General features: G+C 40.4%; 1 protein-coding gene across 1 annotated transcript in view; it reads right to left on the minus strand.

Annotated features, from left to right (window-relative positions):
• Positions 1-376: 376 nt before the first annotated feature.
• Positions 377-24105, minus strand: part of LOC138620201 (myosin-9-like) — a 30777-nt gene continuing 7048 nt past the window's right edge. Inside the window, exons 8-43 of the mRNA XM_069697189.1 lie at positions 22315-22407; positions 21738-21801; positions 21142-21240; positions 20668-20811; positions 20455-20550; positions 20245-20321; positions 19835-20029; positions 18381-18554; positions 17961-18134; positions 16444-16558; positions 15842-16032; positions 11769-11890; positions 11378-11447; positions 11103-11263; positions 10829-10937; positions 10045-10176; positions 9656-9862; positions 9433-9570; positions 9176-9299; positions 8893-9064; positions 8522-8734; positions 7794-7938; positions 7500-7706; positions 7204-7308; positions 6563-6715; positions 5833-6081; positions 5040-5252; positions 4607-4819; positions 4345-4506; positions 3331-3459; positions 3105-3193; positions 2714-2837; positions 2223-2431; positions 2025-2133; positions 1688-1860; positions 377-1246 (exon numbers count right to left, since the gene is read on the minus strand). Coding sequence (XP_069553290.1) covers positions 1138-1246; positions 1688-1860; positions 2025-2133; positions 2223-2431; positions 2714-2837; positions 3105-3193; positions 3331-3459; positions 4345-4506; positions 4607-4819; positions 5040-5252; positions 5833-6081; positions 6563-6715; positions 7204-7308; positions 7500-7706; positions 7794-7938; positions 8522-8734; positions 8893-9064; positions 9176-9299; positions 9433-9570; positions 9656-9862; positions 10045-10176; positions 10829-10937; positions 11103-11263; positions 11378-11447; positions 11769-11890; positions 15842-16032; positions 16444-16558; positions 17961-18134; positions 18381-18554; positions 19835-20029; positions 20245-20321; positions 20455-20550; positions 20668-20811; positions 21142-21240; positions 21738-21801; positions 22315-22407 — 5259 coding nt within the window. The 3' untranslated portion in view covers positions 377-1137. The remainder of the gene's footprint in view (positions 1247-1687; positions 1861-2024; positions 2134-2222; positions 2432-2713; positions 2838-3104; positions 3194-3330; positions 3460-4344; positions 4507-4606; positions 4820-5039; positions 5253-5832; positions 6082-6562; positions 6716-7203; positions 7309-7499; positions 7707-7793; positions 7939-8521; positions 8735-8892; positions 9065-9175; positions 9300-9432; positions 9571-9655; positions 9863-10044; positions 10177-10828; positions 10938-11102; positions 11264-11377; positions 11448-11768; positions 11891-15841; positions 16033-16443; positions 16559-17960; positions 18135-18380; positions 18555-19834; positions 20030-20244; positions 20322-20454; positions 20551-20667; positions 20812-21141; positions 21241-21737; positions 21802-22314; positions 22408-24105) is intronic.

Genomic DNA, 24105 nt, shown 5'->3' on the forward strand with positions numbered 1-24105 from the left:
TTCTCCTGAAGTGTAAAAGTATTTTGATTTTTGCCTATATTTGGCCTCAGGATCAAATGATGCTTTTCCATGTGTGCGTGTAAACACTTGAACAAAAAAATTATTTGAATTCAGTGTGAAAAAAAACAAAAATTGTATAGTTGTTTTTTTCCATGACAGAAAATATCAATCTGTTAGTAGAATCAGTAGAATAAAAAGTAGAATCTCTTAAGGCCATTAAGAGTAAGAGCAAACAATTCTCATTAAGGATTACTAAAATTTTGGGGTAAAACGACTACAACTACATCAGCCATTATATAGTCTCAGACTTAAAGAAATGTAGACCTAGTCTTTAAAACTACAACTTTTCAAACAAGAAATGAGGAAGTCAAATGCATTTGATATTTCATAATTTTATTGCATTTAGCTATTTTATAAAATATAGAGTAGCCTTACAATGTTGACATCAGTGACCTTTGATAGTAGGGTGTGATATTTATATATATATTTATATATATATGCTGGATTCAACATTTCAAGACTTAAGCGTTGATAGAAAACTCTTCTGCTGTGGAAAGCTAATACATGATGACCCACCACCAATAACCAAAGTGTAAAACCAGTGAGAGACAAACGCCACTTACAGATGATAGTAAAACATGTGTACCAACCTTTTCACCAACATTATAGCATTTTATCTATACCACACTTCAGTGGACATTCCCAATCTTGTGCGTTTTATCCAAGTTGGCGCTGTGCAATTTTGGTCGAGGTAATAACACAGTAAGCGGAAGAGCATACAGTACAGATAGTTTAATAATACCAACTAATGTGAACTGTAGTTTGTTACTGCATCAAAACTCTTGATGACTGCAAATGACTGCAATACAATGGCTTGATAAAAGAGCAATATTGTTGATATAATAAACCCATTAAGTAGAAAAATAGAGCAAGAAAGGTTTCTGTAAAGCTTTTGTAGAAAAACATTGCTTACATTCACCGAGACGAATATGATTATTTGGCCAAATATAAATGCATCACAGAAAGGAACAAGGGAAGTACAAGTTTGAGTCCTTTATAATTTGCATGGCTAAAGTTTTACTATATTGCGGGACGACTACATTCTATAAAATATTTCCCTTTTGGCTTCTCCTCCGTTCACTCAGCTGCAGGCTCTGATGTCTCAGTCGGCACATCCACATCCTCATCGCTGTCCAATCCACTGCGATTCATGGTACGTCGCAAATTGAAAGGCAAGTCTCCACGTCTTTAAAACAAATCAGTTAAAACACCGTCAGGAGCAGCACAAATACGCACAGAAGTAGCACTGATGAGACCGTATTCATGAGTGGAGTCACAAGCAAAGTAACGACCTAACCTAAGCAGTGATTTTGTGCTGCACTTCTGGGACTCACGACAGACTTTTTGAAACATATCTCATCTGCTGCTCTGCCCTTAACTTAGTTAAAACTCCCAAAACCCTGGACCCTACACTTCCCATAATGCAACTTAATTCAGCTTCTTCTTTCGTACACTTTCTGGGCCTCGACTTGACAGCTCCTTCAGAGCCCCAGAAGACATTACATTATACAACTTTTTTCTTAGTCAGAGCAAGAACTAATCGTCAAGTGTAAAATGTATGTAGTTCTCCTTTAACTGATTAAATGCTTGATTAAATGTAAACGGATTAAATGTTAGATGCCTCTACCTGAGCTTGCCCTTCAGAGAGTTGACTTCACGGTTCATGGCGTCTGCTGACTCAGTGGCATCTTCCAGCTCCCTCTGCATCTTCCTGCGGTAGGCGTTGGCTCTCGTCAGCTCCTCCTCCGTCTCCTCTAGCTGGCGCTTCAGTTGACGCATTCGGCTGTTTATCTTGTCCGCCTGCGGGGAGAAGTTTCACTTAGCAATACAGAAAAAAAGTGCCAAAAACAATACAAGCAGATCAGCAAGGATTCATGTCAGGATCAAACTACACAATAAGACTCCTCTCTTCTCTCTAATAATCTGGAAATGAAAAGTAAAAGTAGTTTAGTGACGAGGATCACCTGATCTTTGTATTGCTCCGTGTTGCGCCTCTCATCATCCACCTGTAGAATCATCTCTTTCAGCTTCTTCTCTGTCCGCCTGACCAGCCTGGAGGCCTGCTGGCGCTCCCTGAAACGATTAGCAGTGCAGTGTTAAGACTGAGTACAAAAGAGTCGTTTTGGACTGGTTTACAAAGGGATCATTTCATTGCCGCTCACTTTGACTCTATGTCAAGTTGCTCTTCCAGCTGAGCAATCTTGGCCTCCATGGTGGTAATAGTAGACTTATACTTGGACTTGACGGTTCCCTCAAGCTCCTGCAGCTTCAGTTTCAGCTCCTTGTTCTGGCGATCCAGCTGCGAACGAGATCCCTCCAGCCGCTGGGAGGTGCTGCGTTCTGCACCCAACTCTGTGGTCAGCTGCTCAGTCTGATGTCACAGACACACACACAGTAGAGATACTGTTAAAATAATGTATATTGTAAAGTAGTAAAGTCATTTTAGATTTTCTTCATCTTCCGTTTATCCACCGCAAAGCTCAACCTTCAGTCTTTTTATATGGATTTTCCATATTTTTGTCATTACTAAGCCAGAAATGTGCACACACACCCATTACCTTCCCCTGAACATTACATTTTTTCCTTCTACTTCCAAACAAAAAGACAAAAGGATGAGCAGCTCAACAGATAACAGAAATACCGAGTGTCCTACCTGCAGTGTGGTTCTCTTCAGACGATCGTTGACCATCTCTGTGTTGAGCTGCTCTTCCTCCAGCTCTTCCTCCAGCTGGGTGATACGAGCCTCCAGCCTCCTCTTCTCATCTGCTAGTAGAGAACTGCCAACAACGAGCGAGTAAGAGCAGAAGTGACAGTTAACGTACTGAACCAAACTTGTAGGTTTCGTTTGAACTGACTATATTACGGTCGAAACTGTCAACTCTCATCTAAGAAATGGACTACAACCACATTTTTATAGTTTCTTTTTTTTCATGGTTGCAAATGTGCTGCTGAAACTTGAGCATGCATACCATTACAGCTTATATGCATTGTGTGAGTGAATGTACTTCATTTCTTCTAATATACACTGTATATTTGGTTCATACTTCTTGCAGTTGCTGCCGTTCATCTCTTCCTGGAGCTCATCTCTCTCTGTCTGAATCTGTCTCTTGAGTCTCTCTGCAGTGGCCAGATCCTGGTGGAGACAGGAATTTATAAAGATTTTAAAGCTCAGTAGCACAGAGGCTGGTGATACAGTATATACTATCTATAACATTTAGTCCTGCAGGCAGGCCTCAGATCTTTCAGTTGCTTGTCTCCATTGTTTTATACCTCCTGGAAGTGCAGGGAATCTGCCTCCAAAGACTTGAGCTTCCTCTCCGTCTCCTTGGCCCCGTTGACAGCTTCCTCTCTGGACAAGCGGAGCTCATCCACCTCCCTCATCTGCTCTTTCATTAGGGCCTGTAGTGTGGACATGCAGACATCAGCTCTGTAGTTAGACACTTATCATTGCAAGGGGTTTTCCAAACAATGTATGTTTCTCTCAGTGTTTACAAGACTGTGGACTCACTTCTGAAAGAGAAGGTGTCTAACAGACCAAACTATATATTTTCTGTGCTTACATAACTGTAGGAGTTACCCATGAAGCTTTTGTTTTTGAATTGATTGGACATCAAATATAAGGGCCGTCTGTTGTTTTTACAAATATGTAAACAGCACCAGAAAACAAAGAATATGTAGCAAGTTGTTTTCTAGTATTAATCTGTATTGTAACCTGTCAGCAAAGGACAGATACAGGAGATCATTCCTGCCCACTGCCATAAGACTTTACAATAACTCACCTCTGGCAAAATCCATCACAGTACAAAAACACTGTTGACTGTGTTTCTTGGTTGCTTGTATATTGTATGTATATTATATATATAGATATATACTGTACCGTATGTATATATATATATATGTTGACTGTGTTTATTGGTTTGTTGTATATAATATATATAGATATTTAATGTACTGTATGTACTGTGCATTTTATATTTATATTTTTTATTTTATTGCTTTTCTATTATATTATTCTATTCTATTATTATTTTATTCTATTGTTTCTATTATTGCTCCTGTATGTATGCTGCTGTGGCGAAAAAATTTCCCCTCGGGGATTAATAAAGTATATACCTACCTACCTACCTACCCAAATTTTGGTGGAAAGTAGCGCCAATTACTTTTCAATTGTCTTTGTTTTCGTTCATATTTTTTTATTTATATTAATTAGTGATTCAGTTATGCAAAACCAATATTGCAATAACCATGCTCGTGTGTATACATGATGATCCATGCAAATATTACCTGGAGTTTTTTCAGCTGTTTGAGGGCCTCATCCCGTCCCTTGTTAGCTGCATTGATGTGGGTTTCGAGCTCTGCTAGGTCCATCTCCAGTTTCTTCTTGGATGAGAGGGCCTGAGTGCGCTGCTTGCGTTCATCCTCCAGCTCCACCTCCATCTCACGCACCTGAAGCAAGTGAGTGTAAAAATGTAATTTCCAATTTGTAATGTCTTGTGAAGAACCTAAAAATCGTGTACTTCAGAAATCATTGATTCTTCTCTCGTACCTGTTTAACGAGCTGTTTCCTCCTCTCCTCTCCCTGCTCGTCTCGGGCCAGCAGGTCTCGGTCAAACTGGGCCTTCATGGCCTGCATGTTGACCTCCAGACGCAGTTTTGCATCTTCTGTGGCCTGCAGCTCGTCCTCCAGCTCCTCCAGCTGAACTCTCATCTCCTCCAGCTGCTGCTCCATGGCACGCTTCGACCTCTCCAGCTCATGAACCTGCAGACGAGAAGTTTGCATCGTTACACATTCCGTATTTTGGAGCAGTGAAAAGGCTCAAAGATTATAAACAACACTTTAACAACTGCTGAGAGCAATATTAAAGTCTTTGTCTCCAGTGTTGACATTTTAGCAAAACCAATTTCCTAAATAATTCAGAAAGAGTTCATCTTTCTTGGTTGCTCTCCGTGCATCAAAAGACACCACTGTGTTCTCTTACGCTCTTGCCGACATCATCCTTGGAGGACACCAAGTCTTCCATTTCAGCTTTGAAGACTTTATTGGCTCGGTCCAACTCGTCCTTCAGGTCTGTCATGGTCTCCAGCTCGCGGGCCAGCGTCAGTGCTCGTGTTTCCTTCTCCCTGGCTTCAGCCTCGGCCTTGTCACGCTCCTCAGCGTACTGAGTAGAAATAGCTTTCTCCTCTGCCAGCATCTAAGGACAGGAATGATCAAGAAGGGAAGTCAATAATCCAAAGGAAACTGAACTGAAAACATTAGCTAAGACAAACAACCACGTTTTAAGCTTTGTGACCATGCACTTTTATCAAATAAAGCTTACTCAGACCATTAATGAACACTTTTGTTCACATTTAACCAACGTAAGGTATTCTGGTTAATTATTGCATTAAATGATAATGTCTGAACCTTAGTGAGGTTTAAGCATTGTCTCTTCAACAAGTCGTAACACGCATTATCTACAACAACCAGATGAATTGTACAACCAAAATGTTTTTTAGAAACAATTTTGTGGTGATAATAAATTACTCTTTTGGCCCTTTTCTTTTTCTTGTATTGTTATCCTTTTAGTAGCGATGTTAAAATGTATCATTTGTCTGCAACTTTTTATGCTGCAGGTGTTGAGCAATGTCTTCCTTGTTTATCAGTTTCCAAGCTCAATTGGACTTAAAAAAAATATTAGATATACATCATCAAATTTTACAAGAAAAATGTGAAACATTTTAGTCCTTTATGCCTCTTTGCTTCGGGCACAGAATACACAGCTGACATGATACCTGATCGAACTTCTTCTGCTTCTTCTCCAGGTTGGAGACGATCTGCCTCAGGTGGTCCTGGTCCACCAAGAGGTCGTCCAGCTCCTGCTGTAGACGAGTTTTTGTCTTTTCCAGTTTGTCGTAGGCTGCCGTCTTCTCCTCCACCTGTTGCATCATGCTGTCTAACTCCCGCTGGACTTTCTTGCGGCACTCCTCCGCCCCCTCCAGCGACGTGACTTCCTGATCCAGCTTCTTCTTCATCTCTGCCAGCTGAAGACAGAAAACAAAATGAGATGTGGGTGAATTGGGAGGCATTTTCAACTTCTGGTGACCTAATCAAGTTGACGGTAAGGTGGAAGTTCCTTCTTTACTGGCAAAAAAAAAAAAAAGACCATTCAGTAGGTGGAATAAGGAGAAATTTGTTTCGGTCTTATAGATTTATCACGGACTCTGCAAATGTCCTCTTATTTAGCATTTTTATTGGTTAACTGTTTAACAGATAACTTTGTCACCTTATTTAAAACAACACTAAGATTTTACAGCAATGCCAGCAGCTCTTTGAGGCTATACTTGTGCTGCTTACATTACCATGTTTACCATATTTGGCAAGTCAGATGGAGATGTCATTAGTTTTGCAGATTGATTACCAATTTCATGATTACTGCTGATCTAAAAATAAAAAATTGACTCTTTTGAATGATGTGTTAAATAAATATAAATGCTGTGCGTTGACAAGGGACTTTGGACCGACCTGAGTCTGCAGAGTGGAAACTTGCTTCGCCACGTTTTTCTTGTTCTCCTCCTCTTCCTCCAGCATCTCCCGCAGGCCGTTCTGCTCGTCCTCCATCTGCCTCAGGCGGGTGGACAGGGAGAGCTTCTGACGAGTCTCTTCTTGGAGCAACTCCTGGATTTCAGTACAAGAAATATCACGTGAGAGAAGTCTCCTTTTAACGGCTGTCTTTTTGCTCTGTTTTTTGTGATTTTTGATTTGGCAAAATTTGCACAATGGAAAGCCATGCACCAGCTTGCTATTATCAGTTCCTGTTTGAAATGTTACCCCTTAGTCCGTCACTGAATTACTATAAAAATAAAAAAAATCTTCCAAACATGATGATTATGAAGACCATGAACAACAAGTACTTTTCTTTTCTACACAGGTTAATAGTTGTGTATTTGTGATGAACCCTGGGTATATTTTGATGTCCTCAGAAAGTGTTAAATTTTTTTTTATTTGTGTATCACATCTGTGTTCAGATTTGAGTGAGGAAGTGCCATGGGTTAATGCACAGTAACATATTATTTTAGATTGTAAGACAAAAAGGAGTGTGCTAGATATCAAAAGGAACCATCTGATAAACCAGTGACAAAACGTGTATGCACTTGTGTTTGTACCTGTGCGTCCTGCAGCTGAGACGCCACAGAAGAAAGGTCCTTGCTGGATTTGATGTTTTTGCCCTCTGCTTCACTCAGGAAGCTGTTTACGCTGTCCAGCTCCGTCTACACACCAGACAGAAACAATTAATAAATGGGAGAAAACAGATTAATGTAATCCTAACCTCCCACTTCATCCCTCTTCAGAGAACTATCATGACAAACATCCCTCATTTCAAACATCCTTTACCCTCTGTGTAAACATTCAGTCAATCCTCCACCAGTAAACCACCTCTCAGAGACTGCTCCATCCATACCTGCATCTTGGTCATCTTGTCAGCAAACTCCTGCCTCTGTCGATCACTTTCTCCAAATTTGACCTGCAGCTCTTGAACCTGGGATTCGGCCTTCTTGCGACGGTGCTCGGAGTCTGCTTTGCCTTGTGTCAGAGTCTTTAGCTCGATCTGGATCTCGTTCCACTCGCTATCCAGGGCCTGCTTGGCTTTCTCCACTGAAACTTTGTTCTGAAGGGGCGACACACGTGAGACATGTTACTGGTGTCATACAGATGTTTGGTGGTAATTTTATCTTCTGACCACTGTATTCATTACCCGTTTGGCCTGCTCCAGCTGCTCATTGAGCTCATCAAATGCCTGATTGTGTTTATGTCTCATGTCAGCCATCTGCTGCTCGTGAACCTTAGCGTCTTCCTCCAGGGACTTCTTCAGATGGGTAACCTCCGTCTCACGCTTGGTCCTGGATGGAAACAAATGAACAAGAAAAACGAATGAACAAGGAACAAGATGTGAGAAAAGGATGGTATATTTTCATGTGTTCAGTCTGTCTCTCCTCATTTCTTCCTCAATAACATTGTTTTGTCTTTGTACTTTAACCAACTCCACATGCACATATGACACACATCCATTCATTGCTGATAGAGCTGATTTTAAACTCAATTCTTGGTTTGCGTTAGTTTATTTCTAATAAATCTAACTTGTTTTAAGTGAATCTCTTGCATGATTTACCTACTTGTCACATTCTGTCAACCAGTTTGTGCCATCGAACACTTCAGTTCATATCAGGATAGCTTTAAATGTTAACATGTCATCCATCCAACAATCACTGTAATGTAGGGCTTCTCTGTTAGCCTCATGAAGACATAAGAGATATAGATACGGTGTGTCCTTATTTATATCATATCAGATGGTTAAGACAAGTGGACAAGAGGTTTTAAGACTGATTTTTTTTTTCCAATCATCATTTAGGTGATACATTTTTTTTTTTTTTAAATCGTTGTGAAATTCACATCTGTTAGAAACTATACAATGCTGAGCGTTACCTCAGCTCCTGCTGAGCTGCAGTGGAATCCAAAGTGTCCTCCAGCTCCGTCTTTAGGGCCTCCAGCTCCTCTCCCAGGTCCCTGCGGTGTTTCTCAGCTTTGGATCGTGCCTGCCTCTCCAGCTCCAGGTCCTCCTGCAGCTCAGAGATCTGGGCCTCCAGCTCCCTGATCTTTTTCTGGGCCATGTTCTTGGCCGCAGCCTCCTGTTCGATCCTGGAGGTCGAGGTAAAGAACTGATCAACATACACCTCAATATAAGCAACTGTGTTTAAAATGTCATGGAAGAGTATAAGTAAAGTGTCAGTGAGGGTAAAGACAATCCTTTTTGATTTCGCAGCAGTAAAAACCTACACATTAAATATTGCCCTCACCTGGCCAGTGCAGCGAGGAGTTCCTCCTCCTTCTTGGCCAGCTGCGCTCGGAGTTCAGCAATCTGTGCCAGCAGGTCTGCAATCTGGTCGGTGAGCTCAGTAGAGTCTCCCTCAAGTTTACGACGGTTCTTATCCAACTCCTGACGTACCTTCTCCTCTTTTCTCAGACGATCTGTGTTTAAATTTAATTTTTTTCATGTTTCTTGCCTTTTTTTTATTTTTATTTTTTTATAAAAAGTGGATTAAAAACACAATAAGAATCTAAAAAACAACAAACACTTACCCTCCAGTTCTGTGATCATGGCTTCATGTTTATTCTTGAGTTTCTGCAAGCTTTTGGATTTCTCTTCCTCCTCAGTCAGGTTAGTGGTGAACTCGGAGATCCTCTCCTCCAGCAGTTTCTTCTCCTGAGGTCAGCAGACAACAACAATTTTACTTGTGGTTGTTTTGTTTATGATGTACTTGTGATGGAATATTTCAGGGATACAGAAATATTTTTCAGGATTTTGAATTGATCCAAGTTGACACGTTAAATGTGACCTTGTTGAGCTTGTTGTTCTGGTCTTCCAGCACCATGACGTCGTCGTCCAATTTCTTCAGCTTGGAGTCCGTGGTGACCTTCTCCAACTGAAGCTTCTGTCTGGCTGCTTCCTCCTCATCCAACTGCTGCTCCAGGTCCTGAAAGTACAACACAAACAATCCATGATGGAAATGCAAAGTTTTTTCATCATATCTTACATTCTGTCATCGGGAATTTACTGACCGTGATGTTTGTCTGCATCTTTTTTCTTTCAGTTTGTAGCTGAGTGGCCCTGTCCTCCTCTTCCTCAAGTCGGGACTCCAGGTCATGCAGGATCTCCTCTAGCTCCTGCTTCCGGGTGGTCAGACGGGCTCTCATCTCCTCAGCCTCTGCACACAGCTCTGTCTCTGCCTGGAGCTGCTCCTGAAGAGCTAACTTCTCAGCATTCAGCTAGCAAAGTCAAAGTCAGAGAGGGAAAATTAAATTTCAGAGCTGCATCAGTCAGAAGAACCACACAAAAGAAAACCTAATGCACATCTAAAAAATACATTTGTAAATTTTTCACAGACTGAGTTTAGAATACAATAGTTATTAAGAAGACTGATCATAGTTTACTGCATTGTGACTCCTACCTGTTGCTGCTTGGTCTCAAATTCTTTGAGCTGCTCCTCAGCCTGCAGTTGTCTCTCCTTCACCTTGATCAGCTCCTCTTCCTTGGCCACCATTTCCTCCTCCTGCCGAGTCACTTGCAGCAGAGGCTTCACCTAGATGAAAAAAAATAACATTATACAAACATATGGTGACTTTTCTGACCATAAATATTGGGGGAATTTTTTTTTTCTTCTTGTGCATAGTTTACTTTTTCGATCATTAAACTGTCATAAATTATTAGTAAAATAACAAAATAACAGAAAACTCCAGATTAATTGGAATGTATAATCATAAATGAGTAGCTCACTGGTTTCATGTTCATGTAATATGGTGTTTGTTCTCTGTGATTGTAAAGTGTATTGGGACCATTTTACATGGATATATATAAAATTTACTTTCTTCTTTTTGTGCTTTTAATCATAAAAAAAGCTTTTATAGTTTTTGTAAACTATGGTTTTTTTTATTTTGTTTTTTAATGTTTTTTGTTATCTGTGTGCATGACACAGTTTTCAACATTGAGCTGCCACCAAATTAATCAGGTTTGGTTACTGGCAGCAGAGAAATTATCATTCAGGTTTGTCATTGGCTCACAGCATCAGAAGAATAAACTTGTTTTAAAGTCTTCTGAACGGCTGAACAGCTGATTCTGAACAGGACTATTACCTTGTGTTCGCTGGGATCAACAACCAAACCCTTTGAAGAATAATACCACTTATTAACGTGGATAAATGTGACCAACTTGAACTGCCTTCATTATTCCCTTACCTTGGTGAAAAGTCTCCACCACTGCCAGTTCTTGAGTTTGAGGTAAGCTGCACAGTTTCTCTGGATCACTTTCATGGCAGTCAGCTGCTGCGTTCTCTTTGTAAAGGCTCTGGAATAAATTTAAAAAAATGTTCTCTCGTCATCACATTTTCTTTTCTTAGAGGAGCGGAGTAAAACAAACAGCATTGTGAAAAGGTGTTGCCCATATGTATAGATGCTGATTGAGTAAAATACTTTAAAAATTTTATGCATCAAATGACTCGAGCCGTCATACTTGCGGGCCACATATCCTCTGCACCAGGCTTGGAAGCTGATGATCACATCAGTGATCTTCATGTCTCGTTCCTCCTCCAGATGGGCCAGGACTCCAGCTCTGAAGAACACTTTACTCTGACCGATGCGGTACAGATTTGGGTCCAGCTCCAGGGCTTTGATCTGACATGGAGGAGAGAGAAGTGACTTGGTGTTGCATGAAAAGAGAGTTTAGATGAAGCATTTCTTCCTCTTGTGATAAACTGCGGATCTCTGAAACTGATTTACTGTTCTCACCATGAGCACACAGGCTTGCTTGCCATCCATAAATCCCTTTGGAATAGCGCTAGGAGTGAGGATTTCATACCTGAGAGACAGAAGTTTGACTTCAATTGAATGTGGATAAAGGGCGGCAGTTGTTTTTAAGAATTCAACTTTATGATGAAAAATGCACTCAGGCACATTAACTGTGTCTGTATTTTACAGTCATCCATGTCGAGTGCATCCAATAGAACAAATAGCCTGTATATCATCGGGAAAAAAAAATGCTTTGAGGGGAGCGTGATTTCTTTAGAGTAGAATGAAATAAGACAGAAGTCAGACAGGTATGCTCTTTAAATATCACATCGTTGGCAATAAAAATACAAAACTTTTTGTAAATACAAAACTGTTTGCTGTCGTTTGTCACCTCTGTCTGAACTCCTGGAAGACGATGCGGTTGGGGAAGCCCTGTCTGCAGATACGAATCCCCTCTAAGACACCATTACACTTCAGCTGGTCCAGAACCAGGTGAGACTCCAGTTTACCAGCCTGAAGGAAAAAACAAAGACCATTATGAAGGATTTGTTCATGTGCGAAGGTTCTCTGGCACAATTATCTATCTCTCTAGATAAATATATATATAGAGAGATATAGAGTGACACAGAGAGAGATCTATATATATTTTTATATCTATATAAAAATGTTTTGCTTCCCTTATGAGCAAAACAACCCCATCCCATTTACATTCAGACAAAGGGTATTTAATAATGTAATGCATTAATAGATGCCCATCAACAAAAAAATTGGACTAGATCTATGTATCTATCTATATGTATGTATGTGTGTGTGTGTGTGTGTGTGTGTGTATATACAGTGGTGTGAAAAAGTGTTTGCCACCTTCCTGATTTCTTATTTCTTTTGCATGTTTGTCACACTTAAATGTTTCAGATCATCAAACAAATTTAAATATTAGTCAAAGATAACACAAGTAAACACAAAATGCAGTTTTTAAATGAAGGTTTTTTATTATTATTAAGGGAGAAAAAAAAATCCAAACCCACATGGCCCTGTGTGAAAAAGTGTTTGCTCCCTGAACCTAATAACTGGTTGGGCCACCCTTAGCAGCAACAACTGCAATCAAGCGTTTACGATAACTTGCAATGAGTCTTTTACAGCTGTGGAGGAATTTTGGCCGACTCATCTTTGCAGAGTTATTGTAATTCAGCCACATTGGAGGGTTTTCCAGGACGAACCTCCTTTTTAAGGTCATGCCACAGCATCTCAATAGGATTCAGGTCAGGACTTTGACAAGGCCACTCCAAAGTCTTCATTTTGTTTTTCTTCAGCCATTTAGAGGTGGACTTGCTGGTGTGTTTTAGATCATTGTCCTGCTGCAGAACCCAAGTTGGCTTCAGCTTGAGGTCACGAACAGATGGCCGGACATTCTCCTTCAGGATTTTTTGGTAGACAGTAGAATTCATGGTTCCATTTATCACAGCAAGTCTTCCAGGTCCTGAAGCAGCAAAACAGCCCCAGACCATCACACTACCACCACCATATTTTACTGTTGGTATGATGTTCTTTTTCTGAAATGCGGTGTTACTTTTACGCCAGATGTAATGGGACACACACCTTCCAAAAAGTTCAAGTTCTGTCTCGTCAGTCCACAGAGTATTTTCCCAAAAGTCTTGGGGATCATCAAGATGTTTTCCGGCAAAAATGAGACGAGCCTTAATGTTCTTTTTGCTCAGCGGTGGTTTTCGTCTTGGAACTCTGCCATGCAGCCATTTCTGCCCAGTCTATTTCTTATGGTGGAGTCATGAACACTGACCTTAACTGAGGCAAGTGAGGCCTGCAGTTCTTTGGATGTTGTTGTGGGGTCTTTTGTGACCTCTCGGATGAGTCGTCGCTGCACTCTTGGGGTAATTTTGGTCGGCCGGACACTCCTGGGAAGGTTCACCACTGTTCCATGTTTTCTCCATTTGTGGATAATGGCTCTCACTGTGGTTCGCTGGAGTCCCAAAGCTTTAGAAATGGCTTTAGAACCTTTTCCAGACTGATAGATCTCAATTACTTTCTTTCTCATTTGTTCCTGAATTTCTTTGGATGTCTATCTTTTGGTCTACTTCACTTTGTCAGGCAGGTCCTATTTAAGTGATTTCTTGATTGAGAACAGGTGTGGCATTAATCAGGCCTGGGTGTGGCTAGAGAAATTGAACTCAGGTGTGATAAACCACAGTTAAGTTATGTTTTAACAGGAGGGGGCAAACACTTTTTCACACAGGGCCATGTGGGTTTGGATTTTTTTTTTTTCCTCCCTTAATAATAAAAACCTTCATTTAAAAACTGCATTTTGTGTTTACTTGTGTTATCTTTGACTAATATTTAAATTAGTTTGATGATCTGAAACATTTAAGTGTGACAGACATGCAAAAAAATTGGAAATCAGGAAGAGGGCAAACACTTTTTCACACCACTATGTTTGTATGCATGTATGTATGCATGCATGCATGTATGCGTGTGTATGTATGTATGTATCTGTGTGTGTATCCATCTATCTGTGTGTATGTATGCGCGCGTGTGCGCGTGTGTGTGTGTATGTATGTATGTGTCCATGTATGTATCTATATAGCTATCCATCTATGCACGTGCATCTATCTATCTATCTATCTATCTATCTATCTATCTATCTATCTATCTATCTACGTATCTCTATCTCTCTAGTCCAGTTATTTGTTGATGGGCATCTATTAGTGTATTACATTACTAAATACCCTTTGTCTGGATGTAAATGGGATGGGGCTGTTTTGTGTGCATGTATGTATGTTTGCTTTTTCATAAATGTCTCTTTTATTCTACAGTACAATTAAATTGTTCACACATATCATATTACAGTGCATCTGGAAAGTATTCACAGTGCTTCACTTTTTCCACATTTTGTTATGTTACAACCTTATTCCAAAATGGATTAAATTCATTTTTTTCCTCAAAAGTCTACACACAATACCCCATAATGACAGTGAAAAAAGTTTGTTTTTTTGCAAATCTATTAAAAATAAAGAACAAAAATATAATGTGTACATAAGTATTCACAGCCTTTGCTCAATACTTTGTTGAAGCACCTTTGGCAGCAATTACAGCCTCAAGTCTTTTTGAGTATGATGCTACAAGCTTGGCACACCTATTCTTGGGCAGTTTCTCCCGTTCTTCTTTGCAGGACCTCTCAAGCTCCATCAGGTTGGATGGGGAGCGTTGGTGAACAGCCATTTTCAGATCTCTCCAGAGATGTTCAATCAGATTCAAGTCTGGGCTCTGCCTGGGCCTCTCAAAGACATTCACAGAGTTGTCCCGAAGCCACTCCTTTGTTATCTTGGCTGTGTGCTTCGGGTTGTTGTCCTGTTGGAAGATGAACCTTCGCCCCAGTCTGAGGTCCAGAGCGCTCTGGAGAAGATTTTCATCAAGGATGTCTCTGTACATTGCTGCATTCATCTTTCCCTCCATCCTGACTAGTCTCCCAGTTCCTCCCGCTGAAAAACATCCCCACAGCATGATGCTGCCACCACCATGCTTCACTGTAGGAATGGTATTGGCCAGGTGATGAGCGGTGCCTGGTTTCCTCCAGACATGACGCTTGGCATTCAGGCCAAAGAGTTCAATCTTCGTTTCATCAGAACAAAGAATTTTGTTTCTCGTGGTCTGAGAGTCCTTCAAGCGCCTTTTTGCAAACTCCAGGCAGGCTGTCATGTGCCTTTTACGGAGCAGTGGCAACGCTGGAGCTGTCAGAGTGACCATTGGGTTCTTGGTCACCTCCCTGACTAAGGCCCTTCTCCCCCGATCGTTCAGTTTGGCTGGGTGGTCAACTCTAGGAAGAGTCCTGGTGGTTCCAAACTACTTCCACTTTTGGATGATGGAGGCCACTGTGCTCATTGGGACCTTTAATGCTGTAGAATTTTTTCTGTACCCTTCCCCAGATCTGTGTCTCGATACAATCCTGTCTCGGAGGTCTACAGACAATTCCTTGGACTTCATGGCTTGGTTTGTGCTCTGACATGCACTGTCAACTGTGGGACCTTATATAGACGGTGTGTGTCTTTCCAAATCATGTCCAATCAACTGAATTTACCACAGGTGGACTCTAATCAAGCTGTAGAAACATCTCAAGGATGATCAGTGGAAACAGGATGCACCTGAGCTCAATTTTGAGTGTCATGGCAAAGGCTGTGAATACTTGTGATTTTTTTCATTTTTAATAGATTTGCAAAAATAAAAAACTTTGTCACATTATCATTATGGGGTATTGTGTGTAGAATTTTGAGGGAAAAAAATTTATTTAATCCATTTTGGAATAAGGCTGTAACGTAAAAAAATGTGGACAAAGTTTAGCGCTGTGAATACTTTCCAGATGCACTGTATATCTCATGTTATTTCACTGGTACCACAACACAAAACTCGTGGATTGATCCCTGCAACAGTTGCAGAGCTGCGGCCGTCATCATGTACCTTCTTTTCGTGGTTGGGGATGATGCAGCGGACAAAGTTGGGGTTGGTGTTCCTCAGCGTGGCCATGAGGTTACCCAGCTGCTCCTTGTACAGCTGGCCCACGGTGCGGAACATACCCTTACGGGTTTTGAACGCTCCGTGCATGGAGTCCGACATCCCTGCCACCTTATCCAGGCCGACAATACGGTCCACTGTAAAGATGCAAAAACAGAAGTCAGATTTTTTTTTATATAACATTATTTTCTATCTGAATTTCTTATAATATTCAACCCTGCTGTCTGACGGCAGCACTGTTGACCACTGTTTGATACTTCTACTATTGGCTCATTTTGGATTTGACATTTAACTAGAAATACATTTAAAACATGGAGTTCTTTCATGCATCTTTGTAGATGGGTGCACAGATAAATGAAATCATGCAAAAGATACTGTGGGAATAAGTGTAATGTTTCAGTCAAATCAAATCAGGCTTCAAAATGACAAATCTCACATTTACATTAAAAATAATGTGCAGAAATTTTACACTTTGTCTTGTGCAGCGACATTTTCAAGAATCATCCTGGCAGTATGCGACTGTGGAGGAATTCAGTTACACCACTTACTGTCTCGCCACAGGTCGGCAATGAACTTGTCTGTAGACTGGTTGAGCAAAGTGGCCACGCACTCATTCAGAGGATCCATGTTCTTCATCAACCATGCATCGGCCTTGTAGTCCACCTGCAGCAGAGGAGACATTCAAAATGAAGAACTGGAAAGCTGAGGCTGCTACTAAACCACAGATACTTTAAGTTAATGCAGCATCTTATTCTGAAGAACAGTGAAGCGCAGTATTTATGAAGCAGACTCAAGTTGCACATTCAATGTATGAGCCATGTGATTGCTGAAGAAATTTTTCTGAGCCAACTTTTGAACTTAAGCACACATTTCAGCTACTCTACTTGAATATTTTGATTTGAGAGGAAAACAATGTACTTTTATTTCACTACATTTATATGACAAAAAAAAAGAAGAATTAGATAGAGATTTGGACTGCTCAAATAAAAATGTGCTAAAGAAACAACAACTATTCTTTCTAATCAGTCAAACTACCCAACAGTAAATAAAGCTGCAGGAATTAGCTTCACCTGCTACAAAATCACAATACTGCTGCCATGTTAATGAAAACAAGTTCATCTCTATCATTACATATTACTCGCAAAGAGGCATTTCAGCATAATGAGTACTGTAATTTTAGATAACCTAACTAGATTTATATGACAATGCCTCTAACTTGTGTCAAAGTATTTTTATATCGTCTCATAACTACTTTCACTTCATCAAAAAAACAGTTTGTAGCATTTAAGGGGATCTGATGGCTGAAAAGGAATGTAACATTCATAATTAAGGTATACTCCCCTGAAACCAAGAATTGTTGTTTTTGTCACCTTAGATTGAGCCCTTCATATCTACGTAGGAAGCAAGTGCTCTTACATGGAAGCTGCAATGTTGCACCGCCATGTTTCAAAGTCACTGCTATATAGCATTAAATCCAACACGCTGCTCTTTTAAACGGATGCGAGTTTTGTTCCATTATTGCAGAAATGATCACTTAATGACTTAAGAGGTTTAACAAATATCTGCAACTTTCTATAAGAATATAGAAAAACTACTATTAAAACTTAACAGCCTGCTTCTTTTATATATATTTGATTTGATACACTTTATTAATCCCCGAGGGGAAATTTCTTCACTACAGCAGGGGGGCTCTCAGGGGGGAGATGCTGCAGCAGGCTGCCACTAGCGCGGCGCCAGGTAACCTGACCTGAGGTGCATGTTTTTGGATGATGGGAGGAACCCGGAGAACCCGGAGAGAACCCACGCAAGCACAGGGAGAACATGCAAACTCCGCACAGAAAGGCCAAGGACCGGATTCGAACCCGGAACCTTTTTGCTGTGAGGTGACAGTGCTAACCACTGCACCACCATGCCGCCCTTATATATATATATAAAAATAAAAAAAACACTGACGAAGAAAAATAAGAACTTTGCTTGTTTTTTTTTTTTTCAGTTTTTGGAAATGTTTTCATTGGACAGGCAGGTGTAGTCCAATTGTAAACGTGCGTTAGAAATATTGTCTGACCTTTCCAGCATAGTGCATAATGCAGAAATCTGCTTCGTCCTTGAGTCTCTTGGGTTTCTGGAACTTGGGGTGCGTGCCCTGCTCCTGAACCACCTTCTCCACAAAACTCTTGTCTGTGGCCTTGGGGAACAAACACTCTTCATCCAGCAGAGCCAGGATGCCCGGAGGACCTGCCTGTGATCAACAAACAAGAGGACACATGACAGGCTTCAGTTCAGAGCAGTTGTGACTGATGTAACATCTGTGTGCCATTACAAGCTCCAACTTGTATTACACAACTGTTTGCCACAGAAAATACTGCAGCAAGTTCTGCAGAGGGTTTGTAATCAGTAATATGAAGTGTCACTCAAGGTTAAGACAGCTACTGCCAGTGTTACTGTGTGAAAGCAGAGGAGGAACAACAGCTGCATGACAGCGTACAGGTTTTTCAATGAGTTCGATGCAGGGCTGCAGGTCCAGGCCGAAGTCGATGAAGCTCCACTCGATGCCTTCCCTCTGGTACTCCTCCTGCTCCAGGATGAACATGGTGTGGTTGAAGAGCTGCTGCAGCTTCTCATTGGTGTAGTTGATGCACAGCTGCTCAAACGAATTCAGCTGTAGGTGAGAATTAGAGAAACAAATAGTCCATTGATCGATTAGTTAACGGACAGACAATCAAGTAATTGTTTTAACAAAAAAAAGTACTTTTTTCAGCCTCTCAAACTTTCTCAAACATGCATTTCTGAATACTATTTGGACATTCAGACAGATCAAAGAAAGACCCTAATTTTGCAATACCTAATGCAATCACTTTGGCATTAAATTAATCAATAATGAATGACATAATTTGTTGCTTGTAGCCCCTAAATTGAGTGTGCAGTATTACAATTAGGCTTTACCACTTAATATGAAACACGTCTAACCAAAATAAACTCCACAATGTGTGATACACATTAAATACCACAAAAAATTGGATTGATTGTTTCTATATCAATAGCGGAGGAGAGATCGCAGTTTCTTCCCCCCCCCCCCCCCCCCCCCCCCCCCCCCCCCCCCCCCCCCCCCCCCCCCCCCCCCCCCCCCCCCTTTTTTTTTTTTTTTTTTTTTTTTTTTTTTTTTTTTTTTTTTTTTTTTTTTTTTTTTTTTTTTTTTTTTTTTTTTTTTTTTTTTTTTTTTTTTTTTTTTTTTTTTTTTTTTTTTTTTTTTTTTTTTTTTTTTTTTTTTTTTTTTTTTTTTTTTTTTTTTCTTTCCCCCATAAGTGAATGAGCCCTTTTGGATTTTTGGAAGAAGAAAAAGGTAGTAACAAATATTTTCATTACTTTTATAGACAAAATAAGGATTTAACAAATCTGTATGTGGGTTTTAAATAGTGTTGAAGATGAAGACTGAATTTGTTTTGAGCGCTCTCTCAAATCTTTTGTCTACCATATGACCTGTCCAGGTCGCAGTTTAATGGACGTCTGATGCTGCGCGTATTCTCACTCATGATAAGCATGTTGATATTTTAACAGTCATTATATGAAAACAGTATAGTATGATTGGTAGTGTGTCTGATAGAGTATGTTGTATAGAAGTAAAATATGATATGGATTAAAGTCACACTCCGTAAAACCACACAGTGTTTTTACTTTATCTAACAGGACCTCCTCTTCAGGTTTACGGTGAATTTCTGCGAGGAACACAACAAGACTTTTTCACTTCAGATCTTGAAGTAAACATGCCTCTTTTAATCCAATTAAACTTTGACACTTCCTGATAAGATGCAGCATTAAACAGCGTCCCGTTTTGACACATTAAAACAGACAGAGCTCCTGAGCCCCTTCGTCTTTATCTCTGATCATAGAAATAAAGTTACAATTCAAAACAGTGAATTTGTCAAGTCTGAAACCATTTACCTCAAAGATCTCAAATCCAGCAATGTCTAGGATGCCAATGAAGGAGGCTCCCTGCCTCTTGGTCTTGTCCAGGGCTTTATTGATTCTCAGAACCAGCCAGCGGAACAGCCTCTCATAAGAGGCTTTGGCCAAAGCCTCCACAGCGAACTCAGCCTGCTCCTGGGTCTGGGCCTTCTGGACGTAGTCCCTGCCAACCTGGAGAAAAGAAAATGCTTTAATGTCATACCGTGATACCACATTCATGATCACATGGAAACTGGCTGGTTGACTAAATCTTGTTCTTTTATATCGAGTGGAAACGTTTCTCCCAATTGAGACAAAGATGAGAAACTTGGATCACAAACTATGTACCAAATATTTCAATAACATTGATTGTCAGCGAACTATCATGTATTAGATGCCAAGCAGACCTTGATTCTGGGAGACAGGATGGCTCGTGTGAAGTCGGTCACATTGATGCCCAGCAGGTGACACACTTTCTGGGCAGCTGGAGGTGAAACATGGGGATCATGTTGGAAGATAGAGAGGATGATGATGGTGTGAGACAGACAGCTTGCACAGAGGAGAGGATGATGATGATGATGATGATGGTGGTGTAATGTCTATGTAAATGTGTGTACCGGTGTCGTCGGGCATAGAGGCCTGGTCAGAGTGACGCTCCTTCTTAAAGGTCATGTTCCCCAACTGCAGCACGGCCGACACCGCCTTCAACAGACCTGAACGAGAAACGGAAAAGGTCAGTGTCTGCTGCAGAGGAGAGAACCACAGCACATGATGAATTGCACGCATTACATTTCTGAGTCTGACAAGTTAAAGAATAAAATGGTAGATACCGATTCTTTCCTCTTCTGGGATGCTCATGATCTGAAAGGCGTCCATGGTTTCGGTGAACACATCTTTGTCCTGCTGCCCGGCAATCGTTACGTTTCCATTGGACATAAAACGGTACTTGCTGTAATCCTCCAGACACAACTCGGCTGGATAACGAAGAGGAAAGAGAAGGGTTTATTGACAACTGATCATATTTGTTCTCTAAAGCTAAGCAGAACTGGACCTGGCATTCACAGGTGGCTGCTCAGTTGTATGTGGGTCACACCTCAGCAGCAGCACTGTATTTCTGCTGAGGCGAACAGGAGCCTCAATCATATATGCCAAAATCAATTCAAAGATTTCTCTTTAATGAATATCTTGCCTCTTGAACTGAAAGTCACATTCAGCTTTTAACCAGTTATGTAAAAACTTTCAGCTTTCCATCATGAAGCCAAGTTTATTGCATTTGCATTGTAATAAAATGTTTCATTGCTCACAGCGTAACTTGTCTCCTGCTCCTGTCAGCATGTAGTAGAAGATGTGGAAGCTCCTCTCCTCTTTAGCTTGTCTGACGGCTCGAGACTTCTCCAAAAGATCTGACAACATCTCCGTTAAGGACAAACGCACACAAAAGCAAGTGAAGCCAACAAGAACTTCTTTAAAATGTAGTACACAAGTAAGGCTGTGTGGCAGCTACTTTTAGGTACCACTGAAACACAATTAAAAGCCTAACGGAGGAGGAGATTGCACTTAAATTTTCCATGAACTTTAGGCTCCGTTTTGTAGAAAAGCTCTGGGTCAAAAAATACTTGTCTAAAATATAATAGAACACTTAATATTTTCATTGGGTTTTATGCTCACATGGTACACTGAACAAAGATCTGGCAGGTAAAATCATCATAAACTAATTGACGCTGGGTGATTACAGCATAATCATCTGCTTCTGTGATTCTGGTGAAAATGGGTTGGAGGGAAAAGTATATGCAGAAGATCATAGGGACCCTTTGTTAATTTTGACTATGGAGTCTTGTAGCAGGCAAAAACATGGACGAACACAGAAAGCAAACAACATTTTTTTTTAAAAAAAGGATGCATGTTTCAATGTTGGCTCCAACGATGTATCCGTTGACATCAAAGTTGATCCTGATAAATTTTCCCTTGAGGAGAAAACAAATGAAATCATTTGAGTACAGCACTAAAACTTTGAATGTAATATACTGCATAGTATTATGCAACTTGTATGAAGAGTTATTCCACCAATTTCACACATTGATTTCCATTTACTCATCACAGCGTGTAATTCTCATTAACAAACTCTTTAATGTCATGTGGCTCTGCAGGGGCTTTTCTAAGTCAGATGAAATAACTCTGATTGTGTCATCACAGCTAACTAGTCTTAGACTTTGTGACGACAGATTTTTTTTTAAAGACAGCTTGCATTACAAAGAGGAGCTTGAAGTCCAAAGGAAGCGGCTGGTAACCAGGCAGGGAGGCCGTAATGGCAGGTGAAGACAATGGGGATTGTATTAAAAAGGTTATTATGAAAAAGTCAGTGTACCTCAGCATCTGCTACTTTGATTGTTGAGATTATTTTTTAATAAATCTTTCTTAAATTGTGAGAGAGACTTTTATGGAAGCACTATAGTAAAAACTGATGAAACAGCCCTTACAAATCTTGAGGAGTTGTCATTCTTGACGGTCTTTGCATTGCCAAAGGCCTCCAGGATGGGGTTTGCTTGCAGCAGCTGCTTCTCCAGTTCCCCCTGGCAGAGAGAAGACAGTATCAGACCAAACTATAGACTCCAATATCAACGTATTAAGACTAAGATAGACGTTCGTCAAGTAAGCACAACTTTAAAATCATGCATTTTCCTCCAGCGCTGTAGTTCTTTCATATGCCAGTATAACCAAACTGTGAAATGATTTATTTAGCTTATTAAAAACCATCCTTGCAGCACAACGTAAAATAATGACTTCAGGAGATGTTATTGTTTCCCAACCAACCACACACAGACAAGCAAAAACTGAATCCTGCACATTCCCACAGCGCAGCAAGCCCACTCACGCTCAAACCCCTATACGGCTGTCTCCGTCCATGCAGGCACCAACAAGAGAGCAGAAGAGGCACACAAGCAGGTTAGCCAAGATCCCCCCCAAAGGAAATGCAGGAGGGCACATGGCAAAAAAAAAATATATATATATAAACCCCATATATTCTATATATACCAGAATGAAGTTTAAAAAAAAAAAAAAAAAAAAAAACAGCTGCTGGGCAGAGTGGGGAACTTTCACCTAATGCAGCTTTAAATGAGGCCAAAACATCAAGGTGGAGTTCAGCCTCAGATTAAGTTACTGCTCTGCTGTGTTGTTGGGCAGTTTACTGTTACAATAAAATAATTATTGAGCTGATCCAGCTCTTTATTCCCTGAACCCACACCAAACTATTTGTTAGCGTGTTAGTTTTATAAAACGATAGCGTAAATTTATAAATCAACAACTAAAATGGAGGTTAGGACTTAACCTGAGAATGAAAGTCAAGTCACAAATAATAACAGCAGCTCATTAACTGTGGTTATCTGTGGGACAGCTCACTTATCTGAAGTGAAGCATAATTTGCCATTAGATCCTGACCGATCCTGTCTTTGCATCAGGGATAATTCATGGAGTAATTAATAAAGTTGTTGTGCCAGGTGTGTAGATGTGTGCAACACTGGATTAGGAGATAGTCATTTAAATCCCGCTGCAGTTTGATTCTGCGGGTACTTAAAAAATTCAGAGTAAAGCTGGCAAGAACAAACAACTTCAACCTGTTACCAAAACCGATCCTATTAACGTTCTGTCAAAACCCGGATTACATTCATTACTGCCGAGTCTCGTTAATCTGACCCGTCACAGACTGCAGCTTCATTGCAGTAAAGTTGTATATTTATGGACATTTTAGTTTGTAACGGATGTGAAATTGTATAGCAAAGTGAACAAGGCAAAACTCTACATACATGAGGTGTTCACTGATTTAGGAGACGGCTGTCTGCAGCACCTTCAGCAACTAAACGCACGCCAATTGTGCATTTTGAGTATTCTCTGGTTTACAGACAAATGATGAAATGTAGAACATCCAGATTTTCAGACTTTGTCCTTTGTGCAGAAAAAAAAATCCTGTTTAACATTTTCATAAAAGGAGGAGCCTTGAGGCTTCATATTTGGAGGGATATTAGTTTGGGCAGCGTGACAGTTTGAAACGGCACCTGAAAGCAAGTTTAATGCTGGTCAGGCAGTTATCTTACAGCACAGCATAAAGACGGGAAACGGGGAATTGTTAGCCTGGGTTAGCCCAAACAGTAAAAATGACAAGCTCTTGTATTAGAGGGGTTTGTGCCAGCATGCTTTATAAACTTTTTTTTAAATTTTTTTTTACAGATTAAAACAACGATATAATATTTTTATTTATTTATTTTTAAAGC

This window comes from Brachyistius frenatus, unplaced genomic scaffold (genome assembly GCF_029030835.1).
Source record: "Brachyistius frenatus isolate BFR_SWC_R1_liver_20210118 unplaced genomic scaffold, ASM2903083v1 Contig_23, whole genome shotgun sequence".
Taxonomy (NCBI): Eukaryota; Metazoa; Chordata; class Actinopteri; family Embiotocidae; genus Brachyistius; species Brachyistius frenatus.